The 24,773-nt window shown below is 50.5% G+C and overlaps 1 protein-coding gene and 1 pseudogene across 4 annotated transcripts in view; one reads left to right on the plus strand and one right to left on the minus strand.

Annotated features, from left to right (window-relative positions):
• Positions 1–1,933: 1,933 nt before the first annotated feature.
• Positions 1,934–24,773, plus strand: part of LOC308567311 (small ribosomal subunit protein uS2-like) — a 558,798-nt pseudogene continuing 535,958 nt past the window's right edge. Inside the window, exons 1-3 of the transcript in view lie at positions 1,934–2,027; positions 2,545–2,706; positions 5,498–6,107. The product of the transcript in view is annotated as a small ribosomal subunit protein uS2-like (transcript). The remainder of the gene's footprint in view (positions 2,028–2,544; positions 2,707–5,497; positions 6,108–24,773) is intronic.
• TSPAN15 (tetraspanin 15) overlaps positions 21,178–24,773 on the minus strand; it is a 49,312-nt gene continuing 45,716 nt past the window's right edge. Inside the window, exons 6-9 of one of the 3 annotated variants that reach the window (XR_014000287.1) lie at positions 24,201–24,254; positions 22,609–22,725; positions 21,633–21,991; positions 21,178–21,560 (exon numbers count right to left, since the gene is read on the minus strand). Coding sequence is in view for 1 of the 3 variants with exons in the window: in XM_081158605.1 (XP_081014731.1) it covers positions 21,842–21,991; positions 22,609–22,725; positions 24,201–24,254 (321 nt within the window). In the remaining 2 variants the exon portion in view is untranslated. Of the gene's footprint in view, positions 21,992–22,608; positions 22,726–24,200; positions 24,255–24,773 lie in introns of all 3 variants that reach the window. The other 2 variants (XR_014000288.1, XM_081158605.1) reach the window with 2 other exon arrangements.

A 24,773-nucleotide genomic window follows, 5' to 3' on the forward strand; every position in this document is an offset into this window, starting at 1 on the left:
ACAGATGTCAGGGTGAAGGCAAACTTGCTGCAGGGGGCACACCACTCAGCCTCAGGGCGTGTCAGAGGAAAGGGTTTCTAGAATTGCTGAGGTGGCCCAAGCCAGGTTGGGGTGCAGTCCCGGGAGGCCACCTGGAAGAGGTGAAGCTTTGAAGGAGGGAAGAACCTCAGGAACTAGAGGGAATGACAGACAGTGAAATGAGCATGGGATCTGAGCCCGAAGGCCTGGTTTGAAAATCAGCTGTTAACAATATATATAATATGGAAAAAAACTTAAACTCTACTTTTGTCATAGTATGCTTATTTTACTTACTCTATTACAAATATCTTTCAGTCTCAACGAAATGTAGATCTACCCTGTCATTTGAACTGCTATGTTAATTGCTTCCGTTTTCTCACTTATAGAAAAGCTGGATCTGACTTGCTGTGTTCTTGGCCTTAAGGGAGGTTTAAAAAGAAAGCTTGTGGTACCACACATGTGAGTCAGGGGAGGTGCCTGTGTGTAGTTCATGGACGTTTGCAGATTGGACTTTATTAGCTGTCTTGCCTAGGGGACTAATGCTCCAAGGAACGGCATGGGCCAGGGGAGGTGGAGTGATGGTGGCACAGCACAGTGGCCTTCCTGCAAGCCTCATCCATCAGCTGTGACAAACCTGGCCCCCTGTGAGGGCTCCGGCCCAGCTGCTGAGCAACGGCAGGTATGGAGCAGGAGCCCCTCCCTGGGCCCTTGGCACCCTCCTCTTAGGTCAACAGACAGAGTGGGCTCTGTCGACCAGGTCCAGACATGGAAGATTAATGGAGCAGGTGCAGGCTGGGTGGGACAATCACCTGGCCTGACAAGGTCTCTCCTGAAGATTGAGTGCCCTGCCCAGGCCAAGAACCAAACCTGATGTCATTCATCGAGGCTTGGACTTGACTGGAGCCAGCCACACTGCCCCTGCTGCCCACCCCTTCCCTAGTCTCACCTGGCCTCACCTGGCCTCATTCAGTCTCCTCTCTCTACAGAGAGGCCCCTGGAGCCCAATCTGTGGCACTCAACTTTAAAATAAATGTTTTCCTTGTTTCTTCAATCTCCCAAGTAACTCACTGCAGAAAAGTGTAGATTAGCAAAATATCATAAATCACCCATTAATCTCACTACCCAGAGATAACACTGTTAACGTTTGATAGATATTATATCTCTATGTATCTACCTATATCTACCTACACACACACACACACACACTCACACACACACATACATATATGAAGAGAGAGAAAGAATCACTCTATAAGTTTTGTTTTATAATCATATTTTTACACGTGGTGTATTATGACCATCTTTTGGTGCCAATGCAATATAGTAGACCTACTTTGTCATTTTAATTGCTACATATATTCTGAGCATTCAGGTGCAGTATCATAATATATTTAACCAAACATTCCCTATTGGGTACTTAAGTTATGTCTATTTTTTGCCCTTTATTTATAACACTAAGATGAACTGTTTTTTTGTAATCCTCACCCGAGGACATTTTTTCCACTGCTTTTCAGAGAGAGTGGAAGGGAAAGAGAGAGAGAGAAACATCGATGTGAGAGAGACACAGCTATTGGTTGCCTCCCGCAGGCGCCCGGACCAGGGCCGGGATCAAGCCTGCCCTTGACCGGAATCGAACCCGAGACCCTTCATTCAGAGGGCCGACATCTAACCACTGAGCCAAACCGGCTAGGGCTAAGTTGAACATTTTTATACATATTTTTAAATTATGTCTTTAGGAAAATGTCCTAGAAGTGTTAGGTCAGAAGGTATGTGCTTTGTAAAGCTTTGCTACGTGTTGCTAAAGGGTTACATTCGCGTGTACTGGAGCCTGTGGACTGCATCCTGCCCTGGGGGGAGGGGAGGGGAAGGAGGAGGGCGGTCTGTGCACAGAGGCTGGGGCTGAGGCCAATCTAGCATGGATCCCACCATCCAAGGGTTTGTCATCCAGCCTTCCACTCAGGGACAGAGGTTGCTGAACAGGCAGGTAAGGAGCCCCATGGGCTCGAGAAGTGAGTACCTGGAAGTGGCACAGAAGTCAGGGCGGAGAGGAGAAGATCACCAGGGGTGAAGTCAGAGAAGGCTTCCCGGAGCAGGTGGTATTCCTGCTGCCTTGGAAGGTGAGAAGCAGGGACCTATTCAGCATGAGTATTACAGGTGGGGCAGCGACCAGGGGAGAAGAGGTCCCTATTTTGGGGGTGGGAATGGGAGACGGGGGCAGCCAGAGCCTCCCCTTAAACATGGCAACTCTCTCCTACTAAGCTAGTTGAGTCTTCAGGAAGGCAGATCCTTGCCCCATGACCAGACCTAAGCGGACAGTACACCCCCGTGTAGCTTTGTGACCCTGAGCAGCTCACTGAAGCGCTCAGCCCCTCGGTTTTCCCATCTACGAATGGGGCTGGAGATACCCCAACGACTGTGGGGGCTCGAAGGTGTACGGAGTGGGCTTTTGTGAACTGTGAGTAGTCTAAGGGGTTAATCATTACAAGGTAGAAGCACTATATTGTGTGTCCACGCTCTCATTTCTAGGCTATTTTGCCTGCAGGACACTGAGACCCAGCAGCTTAGCGGAGAACTCCCAGGACCAGCTCTCTGGGGCCCAAGAGGAGGGAAAGAAAATGGATAATTACGGAGAGCCTGCCAATTGCTGCCATTCCGCACCCCTCTGTCACTGCATCCTTACCTTGAGAGGTAGGAGTTATTACTTGCTCCATTGGACAGGTGGAGAAACTGAGGCTCAGAGTGTTCAGTAATTTACCTCGGTGGACACATCTGGTGGGTGGGCAGCCAGGATTCACCCCCAGGGCTGTCTGACCCCATAGTCCTCGAGCCTTCCCTGGGCCAAGTTGCAGCCAGAGCTGAGATTACTTTTCAGCATCATCTGGGATAGAGCCCTTTGGAGTACAGCTGGGGTCCCCAGGGCTGGAGAGTGTGGGATCTGGGGCTGTGGAGATAGAAGGCAGGACAGACTCCTATGGGCTCCCACCCCCTACACCACCACTGGCCTCCTCTGCGTGGGGCAGCCATCTGGTGACCCGACCTTGTGCCTCTGACAATGATTTAACCACATTAGTGGGGAGTTGCAGGAGGTAGGGGGATCTGTAAAGCTGCCAGAGGGGGAGGGGTTTTAACTCCAGCCTCTTGGCTCAGCTAGTTGGGGACAGGAGGAAGAAAACCCAGGGAGGGACCAGGGGACCTTCTGATTCTGCTTGCGTTTCCTGCACTGGGGTCCACTGTGGAGCACCAGGGACACTGAGCCCATGAACTTCTGCATGTCTTCACCCACCCCAAGTCCAGTTTCCTTCAGTGTAACCTCAGGCAGCTCTGAAATACTGTCATTCATCTCTCCTGTCCCATCTGAGCAGAGCCCGACTGGCCACAACATATAGCAGATATCACACCGGCCTGGGAATCCAGAGACCTGGTTCCTATCACAGCTTCCCCACTGTCTGTGCTGAGGCCCCAGAGCAAGTGCTGCAGGGCAGGCAGGCAAGGTGAATGGTGGTGGCCGAGTGGGGACTGTGGTCACCTGGAGAGGCCACATACCCCTAAAGGAGTCATCTGCTGCTTAACTCCAGCTTATTATTTCTAGCAGTGAAGACTAAGAATTTTTCAAGAGAAGCTGGAAATTCAGATTTATATGTAAAAATCTTCCTAATGTTAGCAACTAACTGGAAAAAAATTCAAACACAGTATAGGCCAAACTAAATAAGTCTAGATATAGCCTGAGGCTGAAGTCTCTGGTCTAGACACAGAAACGAGAAAGGCCAGCGGAGCCACTGTTAGATATTATCTAGCATAACCCTTCTGTTTTAGATGGGGAAACTGAGGCCAGACTAGGAGAGAGAGGCATAACTTGGTTGATGTCACACAGTGAGTTAGTGGCCCAGCTGGACAAGGAATCCAGGTCTTCTGCCCCCAACCTGTGCCTTTGCCATGACTTGTCTGGTTGAGAGGATCGTGGGGAGATACTGGAGATCCTGAGCAGGGTGTGAGGGGAGGAAAGCTGGGGGCCCACCTCCCTGCCAGGCTCAGCTGAGGCACCCTCAGTCCTCTGCGAGCCCAGAGGTCCAGCACCCATGTACCCTCTTCACCTTTTCCCCTGTTACTACCTCTCTGTTCCAGGACTCAGGGCTCAGGCCCCTGAGGTCACCTGCACAAGACAGTGTTGGGCTCTGCCAGCCACCCGCTGTGGTGTGACTGGGGAGGGGGGGTGTATCTCAATAAATACTGATGTCTAAACCAATTAAGAAATTAGATAAAGAAGCACATTAGAGACCAAATAGCACATTGACTATGGATGGAGTGGATTTAGAAGAACATGGCTCATGGCCGTGGGTAAGTGGGCCTCCTAGTGGAAACCTAGGATTAGACTTAGTGAGAGAACCACAGGCAACCCTGCACCAGCACCAGCCTCCCCTGCTCACAAGGGCACCGCAGAAATGTGTACCCCCAGAGAAAAGGGCTGGGCCACATGGGTCTGACTCGCCAATCAGTAAGCCCCTCAGTGGTCCCCAGAGCCCACTGTGGGGAGAGCAGAGAGGCCAGGTGTGTTCTGCTAATGGGGCTCCCTCCCACCGAAGGAAGCATCCAGGCTCCATTTTATCTGTGCTGTTGGCTTAGTAGCTATACTTACTACTCTCTTAGTTACTGCCCTGGCATTTGCAACATGCTTGTTTCATGTCACATGTCACACAGCTTGCCATCACATAATATCATACGTTCCATGCGTAATGTAAGAACCTCACAGCCAGTACACTTCCACTCTCCCCCTCCATCCCTCGTGCAATCGTTCTCCTGCATTTTCTACATATATTATAAACCTCCAATTATCTCATTATATTCTTGCTTTAAATATATATTTTAACCCTCAATCAAGGATATTTTTTCCATTGCTTTCAGAAAGAGTGGAAGGGAGAGAGAGAGAGAGAGAGACATCGATTGGTTGCCTCCTGCATGCGCCCCAACTGGGGCTGGGGATTGAGCCTGCAACCGAGGAAATGCCCTTGAGTGGGAATCGAACCCATGATCCTTCAGTCTGTGGGCTGACGCTCTAACCACTGAGCCAAACTTGCCAGGGTTATACAATTATATTTTTAAAGTATTTTCTATTTACCCACATATTTACCATTTCGTGCTCTCTTCATTCATTTGTGTAGCCCCATTGGTTTGTGGGAAGAAAATGTAAGCTCTCCTATTTATGAATAGGCATTTTCCAGATGGGAGTGCATGTCTGCCTGGCTGAACAGCATGTACAGTAGCACACAGACTAGACTCCACGTCTGCAAAGGCAGGGCCAAGATCTGTCTAATTTTTATCTCCCCCAGCACTGGGCATAGGGCCTAACTCAAGGCTGACATTCAATAAATATTTTCTGGCCTTTCTGTGCTGCCCAGAGAGCGGTCCACGCAGCATTATTCCAGGTTCTCATCATAACTCAAAGAGAAACTTCCAGTGTCTGGGGTCCTTGATGTTCTCCCAGGGAAGCTGGATGGTGTTCTCAAATCCTTTGCTGCAGAAACCCCTTTAGGTGGCACCAACCTTGACTTCCAACTGAAACAGCATACCTACAACAGAAAAGGTTATGGTGTCTACATCGTAAAGCTGAAGAGGACCTGGGATAGGGTTCTGCTGGCAGTTCGTGCCATTGTTGCCATCAAAAACCCAGCTGACATCAGTGTCATATCCTGAATACTGAGAGCAGACTGTGCTAAAGTTTGTTGCTGCCGCTAGAGACAGTCCTGTCCCTGGAACCTTCACTAACCAGGTCCAGGCAGCCTTCTGGAGCCCTGACTTCTGGTGGTTACTAATCCCAGGGCTGACCACCAGCCTTCAGCAGAGGCTTCCTATTTAACTTGCCTATGCTTACTCCATGTAACACAGGCCTTCCCTGTGCCCTGTGGACACTGATGTCCCATGCAGCGTCAAGGGAGCTCACTCAGCAGGTCTGATAGGCTGGATGCTGGCCCAGGAGGTTCTACACATGCACTGCACCATCACCATGACCACCGTGGGAGGTCATGCCTGATCTCTATTTCTACAGAAATCCCAGAGAGCTTGAAAAAAAAGAGCAGGCCGCTGCTGAAAAGGCTGTGACCAAGGAGGAGCTCCAGGGTGAGTAGGCTGCTTCAGCTTCTGAATTTACTGCTACTCAGCTTGAGGTGGCAGACAGGTCTGAGCCTGCCCGGTTCCCTGCTGAAGATCGGCGCCCTCAGCCCACAGCTGAAGACTGGCCTGCAGCTCCAGGGCTCAGGCCACGGATGGGTAGGAACAACCACTAAGTGGTCTTAAGCTGTTTTTCCAACAACCTCTCAAACAGAAAACAGGAATAAGGTTGATGGAAAAGAAACAGGTTCTAAAATAAGTAAATACGAGGAAGGAGTGTTTAGGTAAGTACTGACAATGGAGTGGAGTGTATATGGGCACGTGGGTGTGGGAGGCAAAGAGCAAGTAACATGGGTTTGGTGCGAGAGGGGCACAGAAATCTTTAAGCAGGGAGAGTTCTGTGCTAAGATTTGGGTTTAGAGGGCTCTCTGGCTGCAGGAGAAAGACTGAGCCGTGACACTTGTTAAGAATTTACTTCAATAGTCAAGTATGAAAGGATGGAGACCTAGGGAATGAGGAAGGTGCTGATGCAAGAGGCATTCAAGAGGCAGAGCCACCTTGGTGACTGGATGTTGGGGCAGTATGACCATGGGTGTGGGGAGGAGTTGGTCAGAAAGGCGATGAGAGGTATCAGGACAGAGGTGGATCAATGAGGGCCCAGGGATTTCCACTTTGGGAGCCCGGGACAGAAAATTGCACGGTGAGGGGGAACTTCAGAGAAAACACGAGTCCAGTTGAGGGTCTCATGTTTTTGAGTTGAGACGTCAAGTAGGTGTATCTGATAGGCCATGGGAGTTGTCAGGGATGGAAATAAACTTGGGAGCCATCAGGGGAGAGAAGGCTAAGGCATGAACTCTGGGCACATTCAGTGGATAGGACCACACTGACAAGTTACGCTATTCCAGAAGGCACCTGTAGCCTAGGGACTTTATATATTAAACACACACGCACACACAACCCTGACAGCAGAGGCCTGGCTGGGACCCATAGAAGACACACGTAGAAAGCTCAGAGACATAGGAAGAGGCCAGGAAGGGAGTGGTGTCCTGGAAGCCAAGAAAGTCTGTGTGTAAAAAGAATAAAGCTTTAAACAGGGTCAAATGCCAAAAGTAGGCAAAGAATAGAGCCTGGAAGTGAGTAAATGGCAAGGAAATAAAGCGTGAGCTCTGCCACTGACTAGCCAGTGTTCTTAAGCCAGCCAGCCAGCCTCAGCTCTCTCCTAGAGTCATAGAGAAGGTTCCAAGGGTGGACTCCTCTGACACTAGGCAGAGTAATGCTTAGGGAATTCTGGGTCCTGCTTTAACTGGCCACGATTCTTCCCTTTTCACCTTCTCTAAGCTTCCTCGACTGCTTCAGCATGTGCAGCCTACCCTCATCTTGGACCTCCCCCTCTGCCTCTTCCCCTAAGCAGCTGATTAGAGACCCCCCTGAAGACCTGGGGGTGCCCCTAGGTCTCTGGATCAGACTTGCATCTCCCTAGTATCTCCCTAGTCTCCCCCCTCCCCATTCTGAGAGGAGGGATGACCTGGGGGAGCAGAGGGAGCAGGAAGTCCCCAAAGCCCAGAGTGGTCACTGATTGGCCAGTAGTGAGGTAGGTGGGGCTTAACTGAGCCACACACCCCTAGCAAGCACTGCACCTTCCTCAGCTTTTCCCAATTTGCCTAAATTTCTGCAGGGGGGGGGGGGGGCAGTGTTGTCCCATCCTTGGGCCTAAACTCTCCTGGTGCCAAAACTCCCCCCAAAACTTCCATGGATATGCAGGATATGCAGGCAATGTCCCTAGTCTGGAGAGGGCATTGGCAGGGTGTCTGCAAAATTCTGAATTCCTCCAATGCCCCCAGGTCCCTGTGCCTCAGGATACTCCCATTCCTGCATCCTGGGCTAGAGAGCTCACTTAGTTGGAGATGGGGAGAGAGCCGATGGGGAGGGAAGCACAAAGGGGCAAGCTGTGTGGCCTCGAGGCAGCCTTTTGAAAGCTGATTTGCTCGGGCTGGGCTGCAGGAAGCAAACGCTAATTTCCTCCAGAAGGAGACCTGCTTTCCCTTCCTCCCTAGTCCGAAGGGGAGGAAGAGTGGAAGACCAAATTTTCTTGTTGCCCTGGGACCACCATCATCCTCCACCTGCCCTAGGCTCCTCACAACTCCTGGGACCCCAGTGACCACCCCACAAAGCACAGAAAGCAGGCCCGACCAATAATGCAGTAGATCGTCACTTTGCCTCTGTTTTCCCCACGAAGTAGTTGGGCAGCAAGGTTAAGGGCAGCCAGGCTGAAGCCGCTGTCAGGCCCGCCACCCCGGGGCCAGGGCTGGGAGGGCCTAGGGATAGGAACAGGAACTGTTGTTTGAACTGCTGAAGGAAAGAGGTGCTCTCTTTTAATCCTCTTAATTCTCCTGGATTAGGCCCAGGGGAAGTCTGGGTTTGCTGCTGCAAACACTTGTTAACCCCCCACCCCCACCCCCGCCCTTACCACTCCCAACCCACTTACCCTCAGAGAACCGGAAGCCCCAAAGCCCTTGGCCACCCCAGACCTAGCTGAGGTTTAACAACACTGGGTTATTGAAATTAAATTTATTTTTAGAATTATCTTCTACTTTTATTTGCATTTAGGATATAAGCTTTCCTTTTTAAAAACTGTTTAAAAAATATATTTTAAATTTAAAGGAAAATGATTAATAGTTAGGTGGGTATGGTGAGAGCGAAAGGTGTGCGGTGGGTGCCTGACATTCAACCCGGTCTGATGGGCGAGAGGCTGAGGCTCGCCGGAGGGGAGCTGCGGCCTCTCCTGCGCCACCCGCAGTCCTGGCTGCCCGGAGCCTCCGGGGACCTGGAGCTTCCCAGGGGGACTGTCTGGCAAAGAGAAATGAGTTAGAAGCCCCCAGTTCCACCTCTCCAGCCCCCAGGCCTATCCCCCGTGCCTCCTCGGGCTGAGGCTTTTAACACACACACACACACACACACACACACACACTCACACACACACACACTCACACCCTCTCCCTTCCCTTTCCCCTTCTTGCCCTCCCCTTCTCTCCCTAGACTGTGAGGCCCCTTCGCAGCCCCTTTGTAAGGTAATTGGATTTCTCCCCTTGTTAGTTTGCAATGAAAATGTCATCCATTCCGGGCCACCGCCAGGGAGGGGTCAAGCGCCCATTCAGCACGTCTGCCCAGAGCTGTGAAGCTATTCAGGCCCCCCAGCCTCCAGCCGGGCAGCTGGGAGGCTGCCCTGACAATGCTCCCCTTCGTCTCCGCCCATCAGCGTGCCCAGCCCTAGAGTGGCCGCGACTGGGCTGGGACCGGGGGCTGGATTCTGAGGCCCCGAGGTTACCACCACCCAGCCCCAGCAAGGAGGCGCTAGAGAAATTTAATGTTAAGAGCATCCCCCCACCCCCAAGTATGGGCATGTGGTAGGGGGTAGGGTTCCCCAAGGGGGGAAGTTCCATAAATTCTAAGACCTCAGGGCACTTGTAAAGCAGCCTGAGAGAGACTGCTCAGGGCAGACGCTGGCACCAAGGATGGAGGCCTTGCCCCTCAGGAGATGCTGCCGGCTGTGAAGCTCCCAGGCCAGAGCCAACCGCAGCTTGACCGACGGACAAGCTCACGCTTCTCATCCCCAGATTCCCAGCTGTAAAGATAAAGCACAAAATGGCTCACAATGTATTTGGACACCTGCCAGAGTCCTCCCCAAGACTTTGTGGGCAAAGTGAAAGTATCGGGGGAGATGAGATGGAAAGACAGTCATATGAACCTGTAACCTTGAGAGGCTTCTCCCAGAGGGAGTGAGAATGTCATCCTCACCCTCGCTGCTCAAATGTGGAAACTGAAGTCCAGGCTGTGCGGGTTCCTGCTCAAAACTGCACAGCTGACAGGTGGCCAAGAAGGGGTTCCCAGAGCCTGTGTATCCTAATTGCTGCTTCAAAAGCAAGGCAGTTTGAGGTGGCATCAGCATTCATGCCAGGGCCAGGATAGTCCCACGCCTGGCTCTCTGCTCATGGCTGAGCTGAAGGGCAAGGACTCGAACCCATGTGCCTGTAGAACTGAGGGCTCTGGAAAACTCCCCCTCATCTGGGTCCATTCCCCCCCCGGGCCTCAAGGAAGAGAACAGGAAGTTACCAGGAGATGGTTGAGGACCCAGCACAAGGAAGAACTTTCTGAGAAAAGACGGGATGGGGTGTTTTAGTGGGGAGCAGGGGCTGTGAGTGGAGGCTGGGCTACTGCTGTCTGAGAGTCAAAACCCCTCTACTCCAAGGTGCCCTTTGGAATTAATCCCACTTCTTGGTCCTCTTATCACCAGCTGGCCACTGCAAGCTTCTCCATCTCCTTGGTCTCTCCCTTGATCTCCCCCCACAATTTACCCTCCTACCCCCCCAAGCCTTCCTAGATAACCTCTCCATCATGAATTGCCCCCAGTGAGGAGTCTGCTGGGGGCAAGGCGGGAGCATTGGCTCCTCTGACACCTCAGAAACTTCCCAACCATCCTTGCTCTTCCACCTTTGTTATAAAATCATATTTTTCTCTGAGGAGTACAGTCATCATGGAACATTCTGATGACCCCATATTTATGAGGACGTTGACACCTGGATCACACTGCTTTCTCACCATCGAGGTCTGCCATTATTCAGGGGAACTTCAGCACCCCTTGGGAACTTCAACTGGCACCTCTCTCCTTCAGCCCCAGGACTCTCACCTTTGATTCACTTTAGCCACCCACACCCTAGAACTTGACATTACCCTGAAGTTGTAAACTCCAGAGTCCTCCTCGCTGTTGTAGACTCCGGCCTTCCAGTGCTCCCCCTGAACTCGGGACACATCCCAGGTGACCTCTCTTACCTCCTCCAAGACACCCCTCCCTCCTGGTTACACTGCTTTCCCAAAAAGCCCAGACCCCAAAGTCGATCACCTGAACATGTCTCCCTACATGCTTAGACTCCTAGACCCCTACCCTCAGCCCACCTCAGAGAGCTCCTACCTTGAGCCAGCCATGCCCTCTGACATGTTATATTATAAGTTGAATTGTGGAAAAAAAAACAAACCCAAATTCATATGTTGAAGTCTCCTAACCCCTAGGTGCCTCAAAATGTGACCTTCTTTGGAAATAGGGTCCTTGCCGATGTAATTAGTTAAGATGAGTCATACTGGAGCAGAGTTTTCCCTAATCCAGTATCAGTGGTGTCCTTATGAAAAGGGCAGCACACAGGGAGAACATCATAAGATCAGAGGCATGCTGCCACATGCCAGACACTTCCAGAAGCTGGGAAAGAGAGCTGGAAGAGATCCTCTCCTAACGCTTCAGAGTGAGCGTATGGGCCTCAGACTTCTAACCTCCAGAACTGGGAGACAGTAAATTTCCACTGTTTTAAGCCACCCATGGGAAAATGGCATGTCAACATTACAACCTGGGGCCTAGAAATACTCATTGCTGCTGGGTTGGTCATTGTATCCAGGTCTTTTCAGTGGGCAGAGGTAGAACATGGAAATAAAATATAAATATTTTAAGATGAAATACCTTAACAGTGCATACCGGGTCTTCCCATTCAAATCCAACATCACAGAATTTTTATTTAACTTTACTGTATCACATCTGTCACTCCTTTCTTTCACATTAAGATTCCCGGTTACCAATACATAGGCATTGAAAGGATTAGAATATCCCATAAACACTAATTTGCTTTACCCCACTCTGCACATAAACAGTATTAAAATAGCTATACTAACACTACCACCACCAGTGTGATTATTGAAAATGGTTTAAATTAATTTTCCATGTGCTCTCCCATTCTCCTTGTGCACTATAATTATATAGCCACTGCATCCTATAAGTAACTTTATTTAATATTTACCATCAGTCTTTATGCTGATGTCTCTCTGGTCAGTCTGCTTGTCTGAAGCTCATTCTCTGGTAGATTCCTTAAGAAGGGATCATGGGAACAATATTTTCTGAGTTCTTTCATGTTGATAAGAGTTTGTCTCTGCTTTTATACTTTAAAGTCAGTTTTGCTGGATATAAAACCCTTAGCTCACATTTTCTTTCCTTGAGTATCTTAAATATGTTACTACCTTTTCTTCTGCCATAAAATGTTACTATCTAAAAGTTTGCTGATCATCTAATTTTATTTTCCGTCTAAATCACTTCCCATTTTTATCTGGATCAGCCCTTTACTTCATCTCTATTATTCCTGTCCTGAACAATTTTTATTCCACTCCAAGCCTTTAGCATGCCTAGTAATAATAGTCTTTGCATTCCTACATTAGAGTTGTCAGGGATCACTGTGGAATTTATCAGGAGTATTTTTTAGGAATCATTGACAAAATCATGTGATATTTGTCTTTTAAATTACTCTTATGTTGACAGATCTCTCAAGTTTTCACTTTGTATGCTCCGAATTTTGCATCTACATCTTTAAGTGAAATTGTTCTATAGTTTTTTGGTATCATACTCATTAAGTGTTGTTATTAAGGTCCTGCTTGTTTATAAAGTGGGTTGGCCCCGGCCAGTGTGGCTCAGTTGGTTGGGCATCGCCCTGTGTACTGACAGGTTGCGGTGTGATTCCCATCAGGGCACAGGCCCAGGCTGCAGGCTGCATCTCCGGGGGGGGGGGGGCGTGCAGGGGGCGGCCTCTCCCACATAGATGTTTCCCTCTCCCTCTCCCTCTAAAAATTAATAATAAATAAATAACTAAATAAATAAATAAATAAGTGGATTGGATGGAGCTTTCAATCTTTTTCAATAATCTGGAAAAGTTTGAACAGCAGGAAGTTTCAATTCTTCAAAATTTGGTTAGAACTCAACATTTCCCTTCCTCCTGGGCCCACAGCAGACAGCCGCTCTCCCCCCCTGTTGTTAGGGCGCCATGGGACTGAGTACTGGCCAGCGGAGCGGGGAAACCACTCCCCTTCCAGGCCTGAGCCATGGACACCTCCGCTTTTCTGTCTTCCTTGTACTTTCTTCTTCAGCACTGACCCTGGAAGCTATTTGTCAAAGACGGTGGGGACACAGGGTGGAAGGAACATGCGTTACCATTGAGAGACAGCCACCCACCAACAAGGGCCAGCTGTTTTGGTCTCTATGTGTGTAAAAGATAAATTTGTATTGTGTGAAGCCCGAGATTTCAGGAGGGAAGTTAGAGCAGCTTGTACTGCCTTATCAACGCTATAATCAACTGTAAAATTACCTAGACATGTTGCACTTTTAAGTCATAGATTTTTTTTAACAGTTTTATTGAGATATAATTCATATCCCATGCAAGTCGCCCATTTAAAATGCACAATTCAATGGTTTTAATATATTCACACATAGGTGCAACCATCATCACAGTCGATTGAAAACATTTTCATCACCTCAATAAGAAACCGTCTACCGTTTAGCTGTCACCCCCTAACGCCCGTACCCCAGCCCTAACCCCAAGCAGCCACTCATCTATCCCAGGCTTCTGTGGCCCTTGTCCTCGTGTGCTCTCAGTAATGCTCTGTCTTTATCTGTTTCCTTTGCATCCTGGGAATGTTTCTCCATCTGGTCCTTTGTACCATTCATTTGATTTTTACATTTCAGGTCTACTACTTATTGCATCCAATGCAAATTGTAATTCAGCTACTGTATTCGTTGTTTACCACTGTCTCTTGCCCTTATTTAATAGAATCCCCTTATATCTTAAATTTAGCCTAGGGTACAATTACTCTCATTTGGCCAGTAAAACCTATTGCTAATGATGTTTATACTCTGAGTTCTATACTCATTCAACAAGCACTTGCTGAGCACCTCCTGCATGTCTTGGGAGGAGCTAGAGCTACAGTGATGTAAGATGTAGCCGTTGCCCTCTTGCCCTCCCTTCTCTTTGCGGCACCTGTTTCCATAGGCCCATTTTTTCCTCCTGGTGACCCTCCTCTAATGAACAGTTGTTTCTATGGGCCTTTTTGGATATGTGGGTTGCCCTGGCTCCATAGACCCTGAGACGCTGGTGGAATCTTCCTCAGAGATCCAAGGTGGGAGATACGGGGTATGTGGTACCCAGCCAAGCCTTGTCCAATATTCCCCTTCCCTGTGAGAGACCCTGCTCTAGTCCAGGTCACACGGGCCGGGAGCCTTTGAGCAGCTCTTCTCACTGGACTTGGTTTCTGAGACCCACTTTGCTGCCAGCAGGGTCCAGATGATTCTGAGGGGAACTCTACTGCCTTGCTCCAGAGGCTCCCCAGCGTTGCCCAAGCCAGCATCAGGAGGACAGCTAAGGCCAGCCATGAAAACCCCACTAGGAGGCCAAGCCCCGACCTGCCCCTTGCTAATGGTGTCTTAGTCTGGGTCCTTTCTAGAAGCTGCTACAAGATCTGCCTCCAACACAGGCTTAGTTTCTTAAGTTGATGCAGGTATTTTTCTATTTGTAGCAATTTCACTGGGTTTTTCATTAGATATTGGAAAGGGGAGGAGCAGCCACACCATGTTTGCTGTGGCAGATGGAGGAAGGAAAGGACACAAGAGCAGGAAGGGGGAGGGGGAAGCACAGCCATGGGCAGGGTGACAGGTGGGAGCAAAGGGAATCCTTACATCTGGCATGGCCACCCCCTGAGCCATCACAGCCTAGGAACCCTGAGATGCTCCCCCTGGAGAGGAGAGAGAGGTCAGAGGGGGACAAAGATCTGACCAGGCTGACAGCCAGTAAGCCAGTGCAACATGCCAAGCCTGGCCCTCTGGGGTTCGCATGTGAGATACATGGGACCCACCGAGTCCCAGGGGCCCGGCCCAGCACAGCTGCCACCTGCTCCAGGCCACTTCCCCTCCCTGAGTCAGCACCTGCTTATTGAGCACCTATCATGCACCGGACACAGCGACCTGAGCCCTGGGAGAGACAGCAGTGCACCAAGCAGAGCAAAATCCTGCTTGTCAGGGGCACTGGTAGTGCACAAAGCAAATCAGTAAGGGAGATAATCCAGGTGATGACCGCTGTGTCGCTGCTGTTACTCATTGTGTGGGGCCAGGGTGTGGGTGCTGAGCCCTCCTCACAGGGCAGCAAATTGACAGTGGTTTCACTCGCCCAGGGACCCACCAGGCTCGGTTTGGGTGGTTACTCCCCTTTCACAAAGGAGGAGACTGCCCCCTAGTGCCCAGCGGCCTGCACTGCTCATACCTGCCGGCTCCCCAGCCTCATGCCAGCGCCTTCCCTGGCTGTCTAAAGACCTAGGCCGCCCTCTGGTGGTCACATGATGCCCGGGGCTGAAGCTGTGCTGGCTGAGCAGGGTTGGGGCTTCACCTGGGGTTTTTGGGGGGTGGGCAAAGAAGGCACTAAACCAATAGGTGATCCTGATCAGGTGCAGGCAGAGGGCTTCAAATCCTGGTCCTTACTTTTACCCCACTAACTGGCCTTTCTAAACCCTAGTGTTCCCACCTGCAAAACGGGAATATTAAAGCACCTGCCTCTTTGCTATGACTAAATAGGATGAAGAATAAAATGAGCTGAGCTCGGTGCCCCCAGCACATAGTGACCTACTGATAGTCGATAATAGTAACCTATAACTGTTGTTAGTATCTGGCCTCAGTTTCTTAGGCTATAAAATAGGGATGGAAAAGTCTCATCTATGCCAACTTCTTAGAATAGCCATTCATTTAACAACTATTTATCGAGCATCTATTATATGAAGATGCGTATAGTATTTTAGGCTTCCTTACCTTGTGGCCCATTCTTTTGGAGTAGTGCGGAGACAGACTCAAGCTGGGACCCAGCTGGGCCCAGGCTCTGGGAGGTGGAGAGGGTGGAGTCTCAGTGCTGGGCTCCAAGCAGCATGCCAGCAGTGCCACCTAGTGGCAGCATGCAGCCAAGTCAGAAGACTTGAACTTTCCCGGGTTCTCAGGACTGAAAGTCAGGCTCCCTCCCACAACTCAAAGACTGTTGGGAGTCAGGACCCTGTGCCAGACAGAGAAGCACCATAATATTTCTAGGCACTTTCCAGGCCCCAGGAGGGTGGTAGACAGGACAGGGGCTTGAAAGGAGCCAGACTCTGGGGTTGCTCGCAGAGCCTCTTGGCATACAAGTTATTAAACTAGTCTGGCCTCAGTTTTCCTCATCTACAAAATGGGTGATCTTAAAACAAATTCCTCCAAACACATAAGTGAAGCGAGACTTGGAGAAAATGGGGAGGGAGAAGGTGGAAGAGTTGAGAGCTGGATCTTTCTAGTGATATGGTAAGTAGAACCATGTGAGCTAAGAATGAACTGGGTTAAGTCCAAGGACCTGATGACTGGAGCGAGGGTTCAAGGATGAGGCTGGAGTGGTAGAGAGAACCTCAAATGCCAGGCCAGCACAATGTAGGGGAGCAAGGGTCTTGGAGTGAGACGTGTTCAAACCCTAGCTGTACTGCTTCCTAGATGGGCCCCTCAGCATGTTCCTTAACCCTCCTAATCCCAGTTCCCATTTCTATAGCATAGTTAGTCTGGACCATGGTGGGTGAAAAGAGATGAGCACAGAGCCATACGCAACAGGTATGGAAAGGGGGCAGTTGTTATTTGATTGACTCTGTGGGGCAGTGAAGAGAAGTCACCAAAGAAGGATTTGTCCTCTCAGAGATCAGGTCCATCCCAGGGTCCCAGCATGGCCCAGCATCTCCTAGTGTCCAGGCTGTAAGCATTGGCCCCATCCAATCCCCTAGGCTGTCTGGGACAAAGGCTAGGGCCTGCCTGGTGGTCAGGGCTTCTTGGAGTTTATTTCCCCATGGATAGTATCTCCCCAGCTCATTCTCATTCATTCTTTTCCCTGATTCAATAACTCTGATCTCTTTTACTATGTGTTAGGCACTGGACTAGGTGCTGGGGATACAGCGGGCATCAGACACCTCTATGCCCCACTCCAAATCCTCTTGACCCCATACTTTATTCCATCCGGGGCTGCGGGATCCAGTTCTTTGAGCAGGGGCAATGGGCAGGGCCTTACTTCCAGCCTCCCTGGGGCACCTCTGAGGCAAGAGTTTGAAATGCCTGCTTGGTACTCATGCCTGAGCAACCTGAAGGGAAGGGGAGTTAGTGCCTGTGGGGCCACTCTTCACTAATGGGAGCTGATGGAGAAATGTCTCCCCTCTTTCTTCCCCGGGGTGGAAAGTTCATTCACAGGCCTCTTCAAGGGGTGGGGGTGGGGGGTTAGGAACTGCATTGCCATAGCCAATGCAATAATGCATTCACGAAGGAGCTCTGTCTCCTTGCTTCTTTCCTCCTGTCCCTCACTCTTGCTCCCTGGGATCACTTCCTAAGTAAATTATCTGTATGAAGCATTTGTCTCTAGGTCAGCTTTCAGGAGAACCCAAGCTAAGACAAGTAAGGAATGAGCATGGGAAGCTTTAGGTGAGGGATGACCATTGTTATTAGACATTCAAGTGGAGATGTTGGGTAGTCAGTGGATATATGAGTCCAAGGGAGAAACGTCATTGTGGGAATGTGGCTTTTTGTTTTAAATATGTTTTTATTGATTTCAGAGAGAGGAAGGGAGAGGGAGAGAAAGAGAGAAATATCAATGAGAGAGAGTCATTGATCGGCTGCCTCCTGCACTCCCCCTACTGGGGACTGAGCCCGAAACCGGGGCGTGCATCCTGACCGGGAATTGAACCGAGATCTCCTGGATCTTAGGTCGATGCTCAACCGCTGAGCCACACCAGCTGGACCATTGTGGGACTTTTTAAAACCATGAGGCTGGAGGAGCTCACCAAGGGAGTGAGTGCAGACAGAAAAGACAAACGAGGCCCTCGGATGCTAAGGGATTGCTGGAAGAGGAACCAACATCTGAGACTGAGAAGGGTGGGCCACAGAAGTAAGAGACAAGCCAGGCAAGGCTGCTGTCTTGGAGGACAGACAGAGAGCGCTCAGAGAGGAGAGGGCGCCCAGCTAGCCAAGGGCCACCGACAAGTCGGGGAGATACGGAGAGAACATTGGACTTGGGCAGGAGAAGGTCATTGATAAGAGCAATCTGGCTGGCAGGGTGGGGACAGGTCCCATTAGGGAGGTTTGAGAGTGAGTGAGAGAAGTCAGAGACAGTAGAGACAGTCTTTCTAAGTGGCAGCTGTGAAGAGAAGGAAGGAGAGAAATAGGGCAGTGCTAGAGGGGTGATAAGATCAAGAAAGGTTTTCAATAAATAAGTCGGCCCTGTGTATCCATGGGCTTCACATCCGTAGGTTCAACCAACTGCAGGTTGAGAGCAGTATTTTCACATTCCCAACTGCAGATTCCCAACTGAGGATCCAAAACACTGCTTTGGGCCCTGGCCAGGAGGGTCACTTGGTTGGAGCATCATCGCGTGCACAAAAGGTGGTGGGTTCGATCCCTGGTTGGGGCACCTACCCAGGTTTTGGGGTCGAGCCCGGGTCAGGGCACATACAGGAAGCAACCAATTGATGTTTCTCCCTCTCTCTCAAAATCAATGAAAACATATCCTTGGGTGAGGATTTAAAAAATACTGCTTTGGACTCTCGGTTGAATCTGCAGATGTGAAGGGCCGACTAAAGTTTTGGGAGCGTCAGAGTTATTCCCAGATTTTTGACTGCCCTGGAGTTCGCACCCCTAACCCATGCATTATTCAAGGGTCAACAGTATATTCTACATAAAGACATGTACATGAGTGTTCACAGCAGCTTCATTTGTAATAACAATAACAAATAAAAACAAGACAAATGTCCATCAATAGGTGAATGGATAAAGAAACTATGGTACATCCATACAATTAAATACCACTCAGAAATAAAAGGAATGGACTGCTGATACACACTGCAAAATATATTAATCTGAACATACTTATGTTAAGTGAAAGAACCCAGACAAATGAAGAATACATGCTGTATAAATCCACTTACATAAAATTTTAGAAAATATGAAGTAATTTAAAGAGACAGAAAGCAGACACATGGTTTCCGGGGAATGGAGTGGGGGGCTGGTGGGGAGGGCTGTAAAGAAAAAATTACTAAAAAACATGAGATTTTTTTCTTAAATATTTTTAAAAAATTAATTTCAGAGAGGGAGTGGGAGAGAGACATCAATGATGAGAGAATCATCAATTGGCTGCCTCCTGCATGCCCCCTACCAGGGACATATGCCCTGACTGGGAATCGAACCATCATCTCCTGGTTCATAGGTCGATGCTCAACCACTGAGCAACGCCAGCCGGGCAAGAGGACATTTTTTAGGGTGATGGGTATGTTCATTATCTTTACTGTGGTGATGGTTTCATCAATGACATATTTGTCACTTTAAATATGTGCAGTTTATGTTAAGTAGAGCTCAATAAACTGTTAAAAAATAAGTTTGGGGAATGTTGTATTGGGGATTTTTCTACAAAGCCAGTCTTCCTTAATGCATTTTATTGTTGTTTTTCTTCTAATTATATAACAAACATGTCCAAAATCAAAGCCCACAAATCTCTCATTTCACAAATACTGTGACCTGCACCAATAGTCGTTTTCTGTGTACCATGGTGTGGGAAAGGGGCTCGCTGAGGGCCATTCTTCCATCCCTGTGAGACAATGGGCAGAGGATGCCGTTGGCTTTTGAGTACACAAGGGTGCAATAAGAGGGCCTTCCAACCACAGGCTTGAGAAAGTCCTCTCCACGTGCTCCGTTTTGCTTCCTGGAGAGGTGAGTGGCTGAGGTTTGGACAAAAATTAAAGTGTCCACTGGAGCTCAGTCATGCGAGGGCACCAACCCCAGGTCCCTGATCCACATAAGCAGCAGGGTGAGGCAGAGGGGCGTCGGTGTGTGGCAGTGAAAGAGGGAGGACAAGGTGACCGGAGGCTTCCAGGTTCCGGGGTAAAGTGACTTTGGATAAATACACCCAGTGTGGTCCCAAATGCCCTCTTGCTGCCCCAAAGGCAGCTGCCCACCCTTCTGAACACAGCGCATCCTCAGAGAACAGCCAGAGCCTGGGAGCCATGAGGCCACTAGCCAGACAGTTCGGCCTGGCCTCGAGTCCAGAGGTCAAGGTGGGGACCAGGCAGAGGCTGCAGCTGCCCCTGGCTGTGCCCACCTCGTACCATATACCCACCCGAGGCAACAGAGGCAGCAGAGGGGCTGAGGCCCTGGAGAGTCTACCTGGGCTCACGCCATGGCTTTGTCAAGCCGTGTGTCTTGGGCAAGTTATTTAACTGCTCTGTGCCTGTTTCTCCATCAATAAAATGAAGAAAACAAGCATTACCACATACAGTAGTGAGAATTAAAGGAATTAATATATGTAAGATTTTTAGACAAGTCTAGACACAAAGTATGATTGCTGATGTTTGCTATTGCATTCTATCCTGAAAATCCCTCTCCTGCCCCTTCCTGCACATCAGACAGTTCAGGCTCGTACACATGGCAGACCAAGCATCCAGCCACTTAACTCTTGGGTGTGATGGACATTTCCCTTAACACCCTTAGATTAAGTTCATCGGGTTTAGGGCTCTTGCTGTTTTATTTCTATTGCCCTGGCTACTAAGACCTCATAGGAAATCTAGACTCCAAGCCTTAGGGCAGGAAGGCATGGGTGGAGTAATCCACGTAGGTCGTGCTGTCTCCAGCAGGGGGCAGTCGGCACCAAGCTTTGCTAGACATTACAAGGCATTCCGCCCCACCCCAATCCCTGGGAACAATACGCTGGTTACTGAAGGAGGGAGGGTTGCTCTAGTTCAAAAGCCACTGTGGATTTGTGGGCACTGCTCCTTCCCAGACCCCTGACTTCCCTAGTTTCTTTGTCTCGCTTCCCAGAGGAGGAGCCTCATGCCATAGGTGGCTTAGCCTGTTTCCCAGTCTGTAAAGTAGGTAGTCATCTCTGCCTCCCCTGAGGTTTCCCACAAGCAAATTCCTAGCAGAAAGGACAGGCTGCAGGCCCAGCCCACAAGCACAGCTGGGAAAAGCCATTTCCTTAAGTGGCAACACCAAAGAACGGGAGAGGCCATTCCAGACTGGGAGCAGGCAGCCTTGGGCCAGCTGCAGATTCTCCCAGGCCTCAGTGTTCCAAATCTTGGCCCCAGGGTGGACCCCTTCAATCCTGCACAAACAAGGGGCTATAAGTCCACATTCAGGCCTTCCTTGCCCCTCCCCACCCGACAGCATAAATGAAAGACAAAAGAGAAAAATCAAGTCTTTATTGTTTGATTAATAAACTGGCTTCGAGAGGCAAGAGTGGAGTGCATGGAAACACCCAGCTTTGATCAGTCAGAAACTCCCGTTAACTGTACAAAATGAATGTTGCAAAATCATGTAAAAAACAGGGTCAAGCAAAGCAGCAGCCCTTGGAGAGGGCTCAAGGCACCTGGAGGCTGAGAAACAGGCCCACCCTTGCCCCTGGGGCATGCCCGAGGGGCTGGGGACTTGGGGTCTGCACCCTTCCCTCCTTCACCACAGGGTACACCTGGTCTCCTCTCTCTCCATTTACAAATCACTGAAAAACAGCCCAGAGGGGCATAAACATCAGAGGCCAAGGCACTGCCAGAAATGAAGAAGCCCTGAGCTGGGCACGGAGCTCCTGCTTCCCCAGTGGCCCAGGCTTGGGGAAGGGCCTCCTGTTCCCCATGCCCAGCACTGTGAGCAGACACAGAACCCAGGCTGGGGAGGGCCTCAGGCTCTGTCCTTCAGGGAGGCAGTGGCCATGGGAGGCCTGAGCTGGCCACCAGAACAAAGAGCCTGGGCTTTGGTCAGTGCCAACTGGAGGGAAAGACCACTGTCCCACCCAGCCCCCACAATGAGGTCCTCTGCTGGCACAGTCCTGCTGAAGCCGCTGCCTGGCCAGCCCTAACTGGGGTAGCACATGCAGCATCCAGTGCCTGCCGCCTCCATGCTGGGCTTGGCGCCAGGCCCCAGGAGCCCGTCAGTGACCGAGAACTCCGTGATGATGTCTTCCACCCGGGTGATGTACAGGAACGTCAGCAGCACCCCCAGGAACTGGGAAGGGGCAGGCAGGTGAGAGCCGGCTGGGGATTTGGACAGCCCTCTCTGGCGGTTTCCAGTCCCCAGAAACTCGGGCAGCCAGTCATGAGCACTCATGGCTCTGGTGACCTGGCAAACCCCCAGAGCACAGCCTTCCCCCAGCACCCCCACTGCCCAAGCCGCCCCACCCAGGGCCCTCCTCTGCCCTCCCAGGAAAGTCCAGAGACCCTTTGCCCCATCTGCAGAGGTTCTTCCATCCTGGGATTCCTGTCTCCAACCCAGCTATGCCAGTCACCATCTAGAGGATCTTGGGCAAGTCACTTAACCTTGCTGAGGTTTGGTCCCCTCCTCTGCAAAATGGGTATAATAGTGCCTACCTCACAGAACTGACGGAGGCGGTGCCTGTGAAGCACTCAGAAGAGCTTTAAAGCAATGCTATTGCCATTTGCCCCCTTTCAGCCCTTCAGCCCTGCAGGGTGGCCTAGGTTGCTGGTACAAGAGCCTCCTTCACCTGGCCCCTTCGTATCTCCTCTGCACTCTGTCATCACCAGCCACCCTTCATCTGAACCCACAGCCCGCCCACCACCACTACCTCCAGCTCTCCTGCCTGAATGGAGTGGGGCCCAGCCCACCTGGGGGAGCAGGATGCCCAGCAGGAGGCCGGCCATAATGGTGTAGTTGTCCATGAACCAGATGAGCACAGCGTTGGTGCAGCCCCGCACATAGATGATGTTCTGCACAACGAGGCGCTGCGTGGAAGGAGCTGGCTGAGTGCCTCGCCTGTCCGAACCCTGTCCCAGTTCCGCCACTCATCTGAGGTCCAACCAGGTCCCTCAACCTCCCTGAACCCATTTCACATATGCATGTGGCAAGACCACTGGGTTCTAGGCTACTGGGTCTCAACGGGCAGTTGTGTTCCCTAGAGAGCACTGGAACATTGTGGTGGCTCTTCTGGTTGTCACAGGAATGGGGCTGGGGACTGAGGGACTTCAGAGCTCAGGGCAATCCTACTTCACCAGCAGCTTCCCTGCCTGCCTGCCTGCCTCTCAGATGTCCCCCAGGCATTCATGTGGGTGAAACTCATTCATAATTATCTGAGCCAAAAGCCTAACTCCACGCACATGTGAAAACCAAAGTGTTTGCCATGTGGTTTTACTATGTACACTGAATTTTGCAGAAATACTACTGTGTAAATTAAGGAACGATTATATTTTATTTTGTTCACAACTTTATCAAAAAATGTTGGCCATTTTTAAAAAACATGTCAACTGCAAAAATAATGCCCTTGGTATGCAAGCTGCCAACATAAGACCCCAGCCCTCCGGGTAGCAGCTGCCCCTGTGGAGCAAACACCTGCCTGTGTTGGGTCTTCTGCTGCGTCTACCTAGTGCCTGAGCACTCACATGTTGAAATGTGCTATATGGTTAAAAACGTTTTATTTTGTTTCTCCTTCCATCTCAGATCATTGTCACTTGTTTTGAAATTAGGTATGTAGGTAGGTTACATTATCTATGGATTTCCTTTCAATATAATATCTAGGGCATTACCAAGAGTTTAGTATAAAAACTGGCCATTGGGTCTGATGGCCTGAGAGCACTGCTGGTCTATTGTCTATTGCTCTCCAACTTAAGTGTGTATCAGAATCAGCTTCTGAGCCCCACTCCAAGAATGTGCACTCCTACTGAGTTCCCAGAGGGGTGCTGCTGCTGCTGGTCTGGGACTTCACTTCGAAAACCACTATTCAGAGGCATCTCAAGTCATCAGTTTCAGCTCCCTTCTCAGAACTACCCCAGCTTCTCTCCTAGCCCACGGGAGCTGCTCAGGAAGCTGACCCAGGAGGGATCCCCCAAAGGGCTCTGTCCTCCAGGGACTCCTGGGTCCCAGGCTGAGAAAGCCAGTGTGAGCTATCTGAACTGGTGGCTTCAAGGGCAGAGGCAGGCTGGTGCTGAGCACACTGGACACACAAACTGCCCTACAGACCAGTCCACAGCAAGTGCTCGGCAAACCCCAGGAGGTGACCTCTCCCAGCCTAGGGGGTTCTTGGCTCCTTGAGCCCCTCTGTGTCTGGGTAGGGGTAGAAAACCCTGGCAGTCCCTTGCTCCTGTTCAAAGCCTGAAATGCTGGAAAATCTCAGCAGCCAGGAGCCTCACCCCTAGGAACCCCTCCAATCACCCTGGGGATAGGACAGGAAGAGCAACCTTTCTGGAGACTTCACAGACATTACCTCCTTGTCAATAGTTCTGTAGCCACACATCGTGTTGACGACATCAACTTGTGTCTGAAACAGAAAGGTATATTAGCTGACACTTACCTGGTGCTTGCTGTCAGACACTATTACTCTCCCCATTTTATGGAGGAAAGAACTGAGGCACAGCACTGCACTGTCCGGTATGGTTGGAGCTGAGCTTCCCACCCAGGCAGCTTGGCTCGAGTCTGCATCTTAACACCCCACCTCCAAGAAAGGCCCAGGGAAGGAACATGGGAAGGCCTGTTCTGTGGCACTTGGGTGGGAACCACTCCTCCACCAGCCACAGCCCAGGAACCCAGGGAAAAGCGTGCAGCCCCAGGCTCCCCCACTGTGGCCTTGCCAGGGGCACAGCTCTGCTAGCACGGTGATGCCGCCTCAGAGGTTGGGCTGGGCTTTCCCTGCTCTGCTGGCTCTCCTGAAGGAAAACCCCAGACCACAGCCAGGACCTGACCCGTGGGCAAGGCCGGGACCTCTGACCACACGTCCCCGCCCGCGCAGACTGCCACCTGCCAGTGAAAGTGCTGCCCAAGTTTCTTTCTGGGAAGAGAG

This window comes from Miniopterus schreibersii (assembly GCF_964146895.1).
Source record: "Miniopterus schreibersii genome assembly, chromosome: 14".
Classification (NCBI taxonomy): Eukaryota; Metazoa; Chordata; class Mammalia; order Chiroptera; family Miniopteridae; genus Miniopterus; species Miniopterus schreibersii.